The 12770-nt window shown below is 46.1% G+C and overlaps 2 protein-coding genes across 7 annotated transcripts in view; one reads left to right on the top strand and one right to left on the bottom strand.

The window, feature by feature from the left end:
• ANGPT2 (angiopoietin 2) overlaps positions 1-5002 on the bottom strand; it is a 51465-nt gene extending 46463 nt beyond the window's left edge. For both annotated transcript variants that reach the window (XM_010974528.3, XM_010974529.3), the window contains exon 1: positions 4083-5002. In XM_010974528.3, the coding sequence (XP_010972830.2) occupies positions 4083-4370 (288 nt within the window). In that variant the 5' untranslated portion in view covers positions 4371-5002. The remainder of the gene's footprint in view (positions 1-4082) is intronic.
• Positions 1-12770, top strand: part of MCPH1 (microcephalin 1) — a 186914-nt gene that overhangs the window by 122750 nt on the left and 51394 nt on the right. The window lies entirely within an intron of this gene.

Below are 12770 nucleotides of genomic sequence, written 5' to 3'. Positions count from 1 at the left end.
TAAGTTATCCATATGGTGGTAGGGTTGATTGGAACTGTTTTTTTGAATTACAAATATACAAAATTTCAATCATTTTATGGATTAAAATAAGCACTGTGGTCCAGCTTGAGCCTCTGATCACCATTTATAAGGTCAGTATCCTTTTCAAGTTCTGTATAGTACAGGAACTGGCTTACAGATAAACTTCTGGATAACAACCCATTTGTAAACTGTAAAGAACCATTTCGGTTAAAATCAACCAATTTTCAGAGTACAGTATGGAGACTGTATGGATTATGCAGTGTCCAAACAGGAAGTCAGATATCATGAAAGTTGCATACTGAAGTCCATTTCCTAGTTCAAGACCCTGCAGGCAAATAGTCATCTCTCCACAGTGTGACACCTGCAGAGTTAATCCAGGACATCAGACAGCCCCGCTTGATAAGCAGAGGCTACCTGACCATGGGAAACAAATACGTGTGTGTGTATATGCATGTACACATAGTCAACATTTACATTTTATGTAATACATACAGTAAGCACATAGTGCACTGTACATCATACATAATATATAGTAAACATCATGTTATATTTGCATTTTCCAAACTTAAATGTATTGTACTTCCCCACCACAGTGAAACTTTAATCATCCCTTCCTTCCTTACTATAATGGTATTACTATATAATGAACTAATAATAGTAACGATTTTCTTGCAATCTTAAATGGAAGGGTTAGTCAGCTTATCTGAATGCACAGAATTCACTTCTACCACTGGACGCAGGCATGGTTCGTGATGCAGACACACAGACACAGTGCCGGAATGGACAGGGGTGCGTTTTCCCTTTTCTTTAATGAACCAAGCGCTGGTGTGTTTGTTTGGATGTTTGGTAGGTTGGTTGGATATACAACTAAGGAGTGTTTTGCAGCCACACATTAAACACACACACACACACACACACACACACACACACACACACACAGAGTCCCTGGGAGGGGTCTGAGTTCACCATCAGTTTTCCCCATTGACAGCAGTTTTGTTTTTCAGAGCAAAACTGGCTTGTTCCCTGTGTGTCGGCTAATGAACAGTAGTTCTCATACCTTATTCAAAGGGTTTAGTGTCATTAGTTTTAAAGAAAAGGATCTCAATTGCAGTTCCCAGCCTGTTCTCCTATCATTAAAAAAAAAAAAAAGTAAGATTGTGAGGAAATGTTTACATTGGTTTAATAGGCATTAGCTTTATTTTTCAAAACATTTTCTGCTTTAAAGCACAGTAGATGTTGCAGCTGTTTGTAGCTTTAAAGTGGTCATCAGAGTGAAACACTTGTTTATTTCCTTTCCCTGTTTTTTCTCATCGGGAAAAAAAAAATACATTCGGTGTCCTAGCAAGACACAGTCCACGTTGCTAAGTTTTTGTCAGTTTTTACTAAGTGTGTTTACTGTCACTGGGGCAGAGGTTTAGAATGGCTGCAGGATTGGTAAGGGAATGTGACGGGGTGTCTTTCTAGGTCGCCGTGGTGTATGTGGGGTCCTAACTGTCATGATTCAGCTAAACCTCTAACCACGGAGCAGAAAGTGCGCCTTCCCTGTATTGTTCCGTTCGTGTTCCTCTGCGCCCGTTCAGAAGTCTGACACTTCCCCTGCCTTGCAGATTAAAGGGGCAGCGTGTGGCATCGTTTGACCACGTGCAAAACAGCTTTCTTAGTCCAGGCTCCTGGCGGGATGCTAGCCACTCGGAGTGGAGGTGCCAGTCATCTGCCCTGAAATTAACCAGAAATTTGGTCTCATTTTCCTTCTTGACAAATTTTCTTAAAACCTGAAAAGTTTTTTTTTCCACTTTCATTTTTCAGTGTTGATCAGGGAAAGAAAGGAAATATGGCATCATAAAAAAAAATCATAAAAACAGCCCTGAAGAATAGGAACTGTGCAAAACAATGAAAAACACAGAACGGTGCCTTTTCTTTCTATGACAGTCTATCGATAGTGTTAGATTGTGGTGTCCTTCCTTTAATCCTGTGGCTTATCTATCACTCCATTATGTATTTTTTTCTCCCTTATGAGAAAAGCAATGTTTATTATCACAGGTGACAAAGCACAGAAATAAAAAACAAGCAGAGAGGTTACATTCAATCACTTTAAGCGCATTTCATGTCTCCTTTTTGCTTCCCTTCCCAAACCAAAAGGCAGTAAACCTACTGAGCACAAACTGACTTTCTCAGGCGGACATTACCCAGGTGAGCCAGGACAGGTGCTGAAGCAATAAAAAGATAAACATTAAGTCATTCTTGGTGATTCTTAGCTAGATAGCTAAAGAAAGAATTTAGAAACACCATTGTGCTCCTGTTCAAATATTTACTAATTGAACCTGGAAAGGAAAAAATGTTGGTCACCTCATGTAGAATTCCTTGTCCTTTTCCTTCTTTAAACAGGATCTCAATGATCCAAGAGAAAGGGGTTGTTTATCTAAGAAAGAAACATGAGCTTTGCATATGGCGTCTCAGGTACACCTAATGTGGGCTTCATTCAGCAAATACAATTTAGCAGTCTTGCATTTGGCAAAACATGTTTCTTGACTGTTTGTTTAAGAGATGACTTACCAGTCAGGCAGATTAGAATGTTTACTACATGCGACGTATCTTTCATCGCTCACCGTGGCTGTTAGCCCTGGCGCTAACCTGAGCATGATGACTTAGGACGAATGGGAGGTCAGGGTGAGCAGATATTTAGGTTACAGTTTGTCTTCCTGGATTCCTTATATTATTTAAGTTGAATATTATTACTTGCACATCAGGGTCCTTCAGAGAAAATTATTGGAGAATTTACCCAGAGGAGGTAGTGCTTATAAAGACATGACTAATGAGTTTTGTATTACAGGGCGCGTCTTTTTGATACGTTTTTGTTGTTTTCTGTTCTTTGATTTGAAGCGACCCCTCTTGTTACAATGTAAGCAGTGCCGAGGGCTTTCATTCATCTCGGCTCAGGACCAAAGTAATAACTTGGCCGTTTCCTCTCCGAAGGTAGGAGAGCTAATGAGAAACACAGATTAGGAGCTGAGATCTATTCTGAGATTAAGGTAAAGTGTCCTAACAGAAGGTTTAAGGCGAAATGAAAGACTGGGGCAAAGTTTTGAATGGGGGGAACCTGCTTGTTAAAGTTCCCATGTGGCGTTAAACAATCACAGTCTCTCCCGGGTAAGCGTTCTGACATGATGTCACTGTAGCAGTTAATGCTTTATCTGCAATGTGTGCAATGTGTTTAGACCTCTTTTCGAAGATATATAGTCCACATCAAGGAAAAATTCCAGGGTGATTTTAGGTTTTGTGTAAATAGCTTCACATGTGAAAATGATCGCTTGAGCTCTTAGTATCCTATTTGGGTTAAACTCTGTAAAAACTCTCAAACAGTGGGATCACGTAGATCACAGCAAAACTGCACCAAAATGCCCTGCACACGCGCCCCGCGGGGCTACCTTCCAAGCCCGTCCCGCACTGACGGGGTGCGGGGGAGCACCGGCTGCAGCGCTGCCTCCCCTCCTAAAACCCACGCCTGCTCACAACGGCAGACCCCCTGGAAAAGCCACCCCCGGCGGTGGGTTCTGAGAAATGTAAGGCTTGCTTGCTTTAATTTCCTCTCATTTACCGAGAGTCCCACTCTATTTTAGTAAATAAATTCAGGAAATTGGTAAAGCACTTGACTCCATCCGCTGTGTATCAGTAATCACCGTGATTGTCACGTTTTTCCTGGCTCCGGCGGCAGTTGCTTACCGCTTCCCTCCCGCGCCTGCGACCGGTTTACATCCCTGGCAATGGGTGTCGCTGAGTTTAAGCTACTTACACAAACAAAACAGCCCACACAGCGGCGTGCAGAAGAGTGCCCTTCCTCTGCTCGCACGACTCCTAACCTTAGAGGCTTTTCTCTGCTGACCCTGGCGTTCTCGCCCAGCCGTCCCTCGCCCTTGGTGCCCACGGCCGCTTTCCGCGGCAGCGCGCAGTGCAGGGGGAGTCGTTCAAAGGCGCCAGCGCCGTCTGGCTCCCGCTCCCCCCGCCGCCCCTCCCCCGCCCTCCTGCGGGCTAACTGCGCGGAGCGGGGGTGGCCGCGTCCCTACCTTCATCAGCCACTGGGTGTTGTTCTCCATGATGCTCTCCAGCACCTGCAGCCGCTGCACCGAGTCGTCGTAGTCCAGCGGCGCGTCCCTCTGCACCGCGTTGGACACGTAGGAGCTGGAGGCAGAGCGGCAGTTGTCCGTCTCCGGCAGCAGGAACGTGTAGCTGCAGGAGCCGTGCTGAACCTGATACTGCCTCTTCCCTATGCCGTCCGGGCTCTTCCGAAAGCTGTTATAGGCTGCGGCTGCGGCGAGGTCACAGCTCAGAGTAAAGAGGAGCAGCTGCCACATTCTCCCGCTCGCTCGGTCTAAGCCACCAGCCTAGCAGACTGCAGGGCGCATGAGACTCGGCGCTAAGCTGCGCTCTCGCGCGCGGGGCTCCCCTGCCGCGGCTCAAGGTCCATCAATGAAAGCCTCCTTCGCTCCTTGTCTGGCGGCAGCCTCGGCTTCCGACGCCGTCTCCTCTCCGTTCCCGCAGTAAGCTGTCACGCTGCAGCGGGAGAGACGGCCCTGCTCACTGGTGAGGGCTGCATTCGCCTTGCTGATCAGCTGGGCTGCTTCGTGCTCTTCCCCCAGATCCTGCGGTGTCAGAATCCGAATCAATCACTTTCCTTTCCTTATATGATAAGTTGATAAGAGCAGTCAGACATGTGTAGCCGGCTGCTCCGCCCTCCCGGCTTGTCCGTTATCTTCCTGTAGGGGGTCACTACCCAGGCAACAGGAAAAATCCCAGCGTGATGTGTGCCGTCCAACCAGGGCTATAAGCTGCAGAAACCCTCTGGGAAAAGCCGATCAGTCACAGGACCCCTGGGTATTTCGGAGACACCACCCTAATTGAGTATTTCCTAGAGAGAGCTGGTCGGTCTCTTGTGTCTGAAACTGATTTCACAGTGCTAAGCTGGTAAACGATCTGGGGCAACAACTTTAAAGTACAAAGAAAGTTCCTGTTTTTTCCTTTAGGAATAAAAATGCTACAAATATGTCAGGACTTTGGTTTATTTCTGTTATTACAAACACAGAGGAAGAAGTCTTGCTCTTGTAAACTCTTTGCCTTTACAGGGAAAATAGTTTTGTTGGTGTTAGTTGCTTTTTGAACCATTAGCTAAGTGTGCAAAATTGTCACCTTAAAAGCAGTCGGATAGGAACATCTCACTTTATTAAACTGTGTTAAGAAAATCAGTTTTTGAGCCCTGGCATTTAATCTTTGAAGCAAAATATCCACTTTGATATTCAAAGTAAACTTAAAGTATACTGGGCTGATTAATGGCCTGCTAAGTTACAATAGAAACCAGAATTTAAGTAAGAGGAGGCTGAGAGAGACATATGCAAACTTCTCCTTTATTAGGTCAGGATTTGCTCAGATCTCATCATTTTGCAACCTATTATCCAGGATCAGTTAAATCAGTCCTATTCATTGTTGGACTCAGGCTTTTAAATTAAACTCTAAAGTCCTCATCTGTAAGATTCAAGGGTTGCATTAACTCCCAAGGGTGTTCTATTTCAAGTATGTCGCTCCGTAAGTCCGCCAGGTTCCTTCCTTCAGTAGCTGAAACTTAACACTTCAGAGACTGACAGTATGCTGAGTCACCAGTCAGTGTGGGCCCGGGGACTTGGAGCGTCCGCCGTGGTCTGTGCCTTCCTTGGTGCAGAGAGCTTTCCCCAGACAGCGGTGGCCTGTCCAGCACTGACCTGATAGATGTCATCTGCCGTAAAGCCAGTGTCGGTCTGATCATGCAAGGTCAGATTTCAGGGGATTTTATGATTTTAATTCTTGGGTGGATGTGAGATGTGTATAGTGAATTCTGTTTCAAGAGATCTTACTAGACGTTTAAAAATGCCCCTCCTGTGCATGGGCTGACTCCCAGGTTACCTCCAAAGCCCAGGTTTTTAACCCAAGGTCCACAGACAGAATTTGTGGGGTCCCTGAACTTTGATAGGAAAAAGCGACTTTATTTTTCACCAAAGTCTAACAGAAATCTAGCCTTTCTTTTAGCTATGAATTGGTCACAGGCAACGGTGGTCAATATCTGTGTTCTTTGTGACCGTGTCTCAGGCTGTTACTTGCACTCAGCACTTCATTGTTATTTGATCCATCCCAAGATCCTGTTAGTTAATCTCTGAATAAAACAGCACATGTCATTTTCTGAGAAGGGGTTTGTAGACTTGCCCGGACTGTCAGTGGGGTCGATGGCTCAGGAAAGCCAAAACTGGTGTTTGGGAAGACTCCACCGCGATTCTGATGTGTGGTTTCCACTAAAGGAACAAGTTAAGGAAAATATACCCATTCGGACCACTAACTGTGGAGGGAGGCATATAGGTTTGAAGACAGGACCTGTGTTAGAACGCTGATCCACTGAGATCCTGAGCAGATCTAAAACTTCTCCAAGCCTCAGTTTCCCACTTGTGAAATAAGATGGTTCTTTCCCTATAATGCCTTTAGGGTTAGAACGATACGGAGCAGTGCACGTTATTTAGGAAGATTGCTTTCCTTTCTTTTCCGGCACTTTTTCGTTAAATGGAAATCATCTTTCACCATCAGATATGATCACTGTGCTGTTCTCTGGTTGATTCTGAAATAGAAACCTGGGGTGCGCATGTTTTTCTCCCAAGTGTCTTCCCGTTGAAAACACACAGTATACGGGATTAATATTGCATGTGTGGTTTTAAAAATCATCCATCTGCCTTCCAGACAAATGTGGTAGTTTGAGAAGAAGTCACAGGAGGAGCATGGAGCTCAAGTACCTTGTCTGCTGGGTGCCGGGGAGCAAGACGGTGTGTCAGACATAAAGAAGCAAACGGAGTGAGGGAGGGAGACCTGCAAACTACTGGGGTGTGGTAGGAGCTGGTGAGAGCACAGAGGAGGAGGGCAGCGCTGCTCACAGGCGCCAGCCCCGCAGGCGGGCGGCGTGGATGCTCCTGGTCCGTCTGCAAGGTCGGAACGTGCAGTGAGCAGCTCTTTGGGAACTATTACTGCAGAGTTGGGGGGGGCTCTAGTTAGACCTGGGGTCAGCAAACATTCTCTGCAAAGGGTAAGACAGTAAATAGTTCAGGTTTGTGGGCCATACGGGCCGTCACAACTGCTCAACTCTGCCGTCGTAGCATAAACGCAGCCGTAGGCGATCCCCAAACGATGGGGGGTGGCTGTGTTCCAACAAAGCTTTCTTCCTGGACACTGGAATTTGAATTGATTGTAATTTTCATGTCATGAAATATTCTCCGGATGCTTTCAACCTTTTTAAAATGTGAAAGCGGTTCTTAGCTCACTGGCTGTTCCAGATGGACCATGCAGAAGTCACGGCGGGTGTGATGTAGTCGGCGAGGCCACTCTCAACGCGCAGCCAGCGTACACAGCGAACTCTCGCATGCCTCCGAGCACCACACGGCTTCTCCAGGAGCTGAGAAGCGTGAGACGGGGGGGGGGGGGGGGGGGGGGGGACGGGACTTAGGAAAGGGGTGGGAACATCTGAGCAAAAAGAAAGTGCCACTTTGAAACTGGCTCTAAACGACAAGATGAGGAAGACATGCCCAGGTGGCGACTGAACCATCCCACCTGTGCAGGGCCCGCAGCGGGCAGTGCCCCCGCAGGGCAGACGTCCTCTGCTGTCAGAGCTGCATGCTGGGCCAAAGTGATGGGTCACTGAGGAGGTGCAGAGATGGGCGAGTCCGCCGGCCCACATTGGGGGACCAGCGGGAGACCCCGAGGGGCAGATCGGGTGGGGGAAGCCCTCCAGGCACAGACACGCCTGCGGCGGTGGTTTGTTTAGCGAGCTGTGCTGCGGCCGGCCTGAGAGCCCGAGGCTCGGCGCAGCCTTGGCTGTGGTTCTTAGACTGTTCCTTTTCAAAGGGGGTCCTGGGTCTTGGTCAGTGATGTGCTGACAGGACAGCTAACGGCAGATGAAGCTATAAAACAAGGAATATTATTACAGCCTCCCCAAAAGTTGCTTTCCTGCCCAGCCAGTTTTTTTTTTCTACTTCTGCTGAACAGCTGTGCACGGTGCAATTTATTTTCTTAACCGTGTTTGTTTTCTCTCCGTCCTGTATATCATCAGCTGGGCTGTCGGGGGTCCCACTCACTCACGGCCGAGCTGTGTCCAGTTCTCCCCTGTAAATCCTCTTCTGATGGCACCAAAGAGCACGTGGACCTACTCCCCGAAAGGAGGTTGGCGTTAGAAACCGGGGCCCCTCTGCTTCAGTTTGTCCTGTTGAACAAAAGCCCCACCTGTGGGGAAGGCCTGAGGGTCTGCCCTGGGCGGGGCTCCCTTGCCCCAGGAGAAGCGCAGGTCCCTGCGGATGTGCGTCTGCTTCTGTCTGGACGATGGACTCTGTGTGGCCCCAGGTCACCCGGAGCAACCTGTGAGGCCCTGTCTCATTTGACTCTGTGTGAATGATGTCTCCGGAAGCCAGAAACCAAAAAATGATGCCAGCTTTCCATCAGTGCCAAGCAGGGGAGCCCCCAAGCCGTACGTAGATGGTCCAACAGGATTTCGAGGAGGCCTGTGTGACCACTACTCTTGTCCAGGGAGCCGGTCTTACCCTCAGTTTCTAATGGCATAGTTATATTGTTGGACCAAGGAAGGGATGGAAGTGGGCCAGCTGGCCTGGGGATAGGGGTACTGCCTTCTGAACAATGAGCGTACATGGAAAATGTCCATTTGAAAACCCGTAGCTAATTGGAAAATAGATGGAAACCACGCGGACAGACTTGGAGGCACATTGGTCCCCTTCGTTTATTGACATTTTGTGCCGGCGTCTTTCTCCATCACATCTGGGCAGATCCTCTGGGGTCAGTCTCGCACCCCCCAGGTCACCGTCACGCAGCGCAGTGACCTTCATCACTGGCTGCAGGCCTCGGAGACGGTGCTGGGGGCCAGCTCGTGGGGCCAGCGTGGCCTTAACTTTTGGAAAGTGCTGTGTTGGTGTAGGAGGAACTCTCACTGCTGAAATAAGTGAAGCTGGGGTCGGTTTGGGGCCACTTCAGGCAGTCGGGGGCACTCAGGACTTGGGGCACCTGGCAGGCCGGAGCCAGCAGGGGTTTTGGAGACGTCTTGTCCATCTCCCTCCCTGTCTCCAGCCTTTTTAAATTGGCTAAATTAAATCAGTCAACATGTTTACAACTTGGTGTTCAGTGCACAGGGGAACCTGTTAGGAAGTTCACTGGCCATAAAATTGTTCCCAGAGAAGAAGTTATTCTTACTGCTTTTTTATTTTTCCAAATTATATGCAACAGTGAATGAGAGCTAAAGAAGCCAGAAGGGGCCAGAAAAGAAAGAAGGAAGGAAAAGAAGGAGGGGAGGGAGGAAGAGAGAAAGGGAAAAGGAAAAAAAAAAAAAAAAGAATTTCAGCTTCCGAAAGTAGGCTTCCTGGGTGGTCATTCACAGAAGGGCTCTATTTTCACTCCATCTCGATGTTTGTTGAACCCAAAGAACCGCAAGTGGGGTCCGGAGCCATCCTGCAGAAGCTCTGGTGTGGCCGCTCACCAGCGCTGCTGCGCACGCCAAACCGGTGGTGAACCTGAGACGTGGAGTTTGCGAAAGATAATTCCCAGCCTTGGGATTTGAAAACGGTATCAAAGGGAACGCCCCTTAAAGTTACCTTAAAGACAGAGGAGGAGGAGGAAATGTGTAAATATAAACACGCAGACGTGTAGCTGCAGGAGGTCGATCTTGCCCCTGAGGCAGGTGAGGAAACCAAGGCTCGGTGAGGCGAGAGGACTCGGATTCTGCCTGCCCCATGCGTTTCTGTGTCTCTTTTACATTAATGGTAATGGATTTAAGGAGAATGTAAAGCAGTGGGTTTTTTACCCCGATTTTAACACGGCAAAACTCAACCGCCTGGAGACAGTGTAGCATCTCCATTTCACACTGGCTGTCACCACTGTGCCACACAGACACGCATCCCCAGTAACATACCCCGTCTCACTGCTGAAGACTTTTTGTGGCCTCCGGTCCCCTGGAGCTGGAGCAGCCAGTCACATATGGGGCCACCACGTGCCCGCTGCAGTATCCTAGACCAATGGCATCTGTAAGTGGGGACGTCTGCTCAGAAGTGCGCACATCGGTGCAGACTTAAAACCTACTCGTACTCACTAGCCAAGCGTGGAATGTCCAGAGATCCCGCCTCGAGTCTAGCTGTATCAGTTCCGCTTTATATATCCATTGCTGCTACCTTTCCAGTTTTCTGGCATTAATAATTTTTTCCATCTTTCTTTGCCTCTTTAATTTCATCCGATGTAGATGGCTGGGAGAGCGCGGTGTACCTTGGAGAACGTACACAGCCTCTGAAGTGAAGCACGCTGCCTCGCTTGGCACAGTTTCCCGTCCTAGCTGCAGTTACGTGTGTGTATAGCGTTCGCCGTAGAATAGCCGGCCCGTTCTATTCAGAGAAGAATTACACGCCCTCCACTAGGAGTGGGGCACTGGCTCCGTAGAATTCACCTTTGTAGATGGTGAGGAGATGTGTATTTTGTTGAAATAAGTATCTGACTGCCAGAGGAGGAGAAAAGGCCTTTGCCAAATGTGTTTTCAGGCAATTTCCTTTCCTGGGAAACAGCCCTTTCCTCTGCGTTCCCCTGTGTTTTCGTTCTCGGAGCAGCTGGAGCAAGGGCCGGGCACCGCGGGGCAGAGGCCTGGCGGCCTCACCTGGGGCCGGGCCGGCCTCCTCGCAGCTGCCTGCCTCCCGCTGGCCGGGGCCCACCGGTCACTAGGGGGCCAGCGCTGGTGGGAGTCAGAGTCCCTATCGAGACATTCTTTATTTTTCATTCTTATTTAGGTTATTGGTTGTCATTCTTATGCACGTGAGTTCAGTTAAAAAGCTACCAAGTACACATTCGCTCTAACTTATCTGAGTGTTTACTGTAACTCTATGTCTGAAAGACGTTTAGCAAGGACAGATTTCTTCTTTTTTTTTTTAAGGAAACTTAAAAGATCCCTGAATCTTGTGTAGTTTGTGCTGCTGTGAAGCCGCACTGTATGTGGTATGTAACCTTAAGGACTTTGAAAAGAAAAGGCTTTTTATTTACTAGAAGCTTGGGAAATATCCAAGTAACTATTTTTTTTTAAGATTTCATCGTGAATTCCTTGAATTTTTAGGACTATTTTAGTTTACAGAATTCTCCTGTTACATGAAGTTATTGCAAATGTTTGATTTTTAAATATTTTCATCCTCTAATATTAATGGAATATTTTATCTTTCCATCAGAAAAAATGCCTAAAAGGTCAAGATACAAGTCATAACTTTAAAGAGGCAGTGGATGAAATTCTAAAACAATAGATGAGTGCATTAGCCTGATAATATTTTTGCCAGTAATTCTGTGTCCTGTTTTCTGCCCGTACTTAGAAAAAAAATGCTAAACATTCTCTTTCAGTGGGTTGATGTCAGTGATTAGTGTTTTGCCCATGACCAGTGAAAAGTCAATAAAATCTTTCCTTTGACTAACACAGTTGTGTTAGTCATTAGAGATTCTGAAGTGGGCTGATGAGTTATAATTTTACATTAAATGTTACTAAATTCATTTCAGGAAGGTGGTAGAGATTTCAAATTCTGCTGCTTGTGAGAAATGAGTCTAGTCTCTTTGTCATAACCATTCTACTAAAGGACTCTGTAAATTCCTCTCAGGGTGGATTTTCTCTTCAAAGTGGCTCAATGCCATCTAGATTAATCTTTGTTTAACCTAAATTTATAAAAAAATTTTATCTTAATTACTGAGAAACCTTTTAAAAGAAGAGATAAAAATGTCATGTGTGTTATTTCCATTAAGATATATTATCTCTCCTGGTTATAGGTTAACATAAATAAAATTGCTTCTGTCAAAGAAGTAAAAAATATAAAAGCATATGACCCCCTTTGGGTACTCCTGTCCATCTAACTGACTTGATAGAAAAAAATCTTCCTGTGGGAAATTAGGCTTGATTATGGGGTTATGTGTACTGAAAGTCATTTCTGAAGAATTATATATAGTTTTTGAAGAATTGTAAGTGTAATAAATAGCTATGCATAAAAGGAAGTGATGTTCGCATTTGAGAGTATAAAAATACTCCATGCGATTCCTGTTCCTTCAGGAATCTAAGTATGGGGTCTGCCTATGATTTACGTCTTTTCTAATAATCTCATATGTATATACTCTGCTTTTTTTCTTAACCCCTGTCTCAAGCAGTTTCTTTGGCACTCCATTAATAATAAACTGTACTTCCCAAAATGTTGCATTTTAAGGAAAGGGTCTAAATTCAAAGAAAGACTGATACAAAAGAGAAAAATGAAAGGAAGTAAGTCATACAAAGCCTGTGAAGACAGGACATTTATAGCAATATTAAGATACCTAGTTCCTGGCATCTGTTTCCCTCAAGAAAAAAAAAAAATTCAACAATAGTTTTTGAAAGCCTTAAAACTATAACAGTAGAATATTTACAGGAAAAAAAAATTACCTTTCCCTCCAAATCCTATGCATATTTTAGTGATCTTTTTAATTTATAGGTCAAAAAGTATTGCTTGACTGCAATAAAAATTAAAACAAAACAAAAAACTGCTAGAAATGGTACCTAGAAGAGAGACACAAACATCAGATCTGCTGTTAATACTCACTGGCTCCCTCTGCTGGACTCAAAACAGACAGCAGGCAACGCTGGCCGTGCTTTTATTAAAGCCATTAATAGACATGATACGCAGTTTAGGACGTAAATCAGTAGCAGTTCGCAC

This window comes from Camelus dromedarius, chromosome 22 (genome assembly GCF_036321535.1).
Source record: "Camelus dromedarius isolate mCamDro1 chromosome 22, mCamDro1.pat, whole genome shotgun sequence".
Taxonomy (NCBI): Eukaryota; Metazoa; Chordata; class Mammalia; order Artiodactyla; family Camelidae; genus Camelus; species Camelus dromedarius.
Note: the sequence above shows the minus strand (reverse complement) of the source record. Positions and strands in the feature narration are given on the sequence as shown.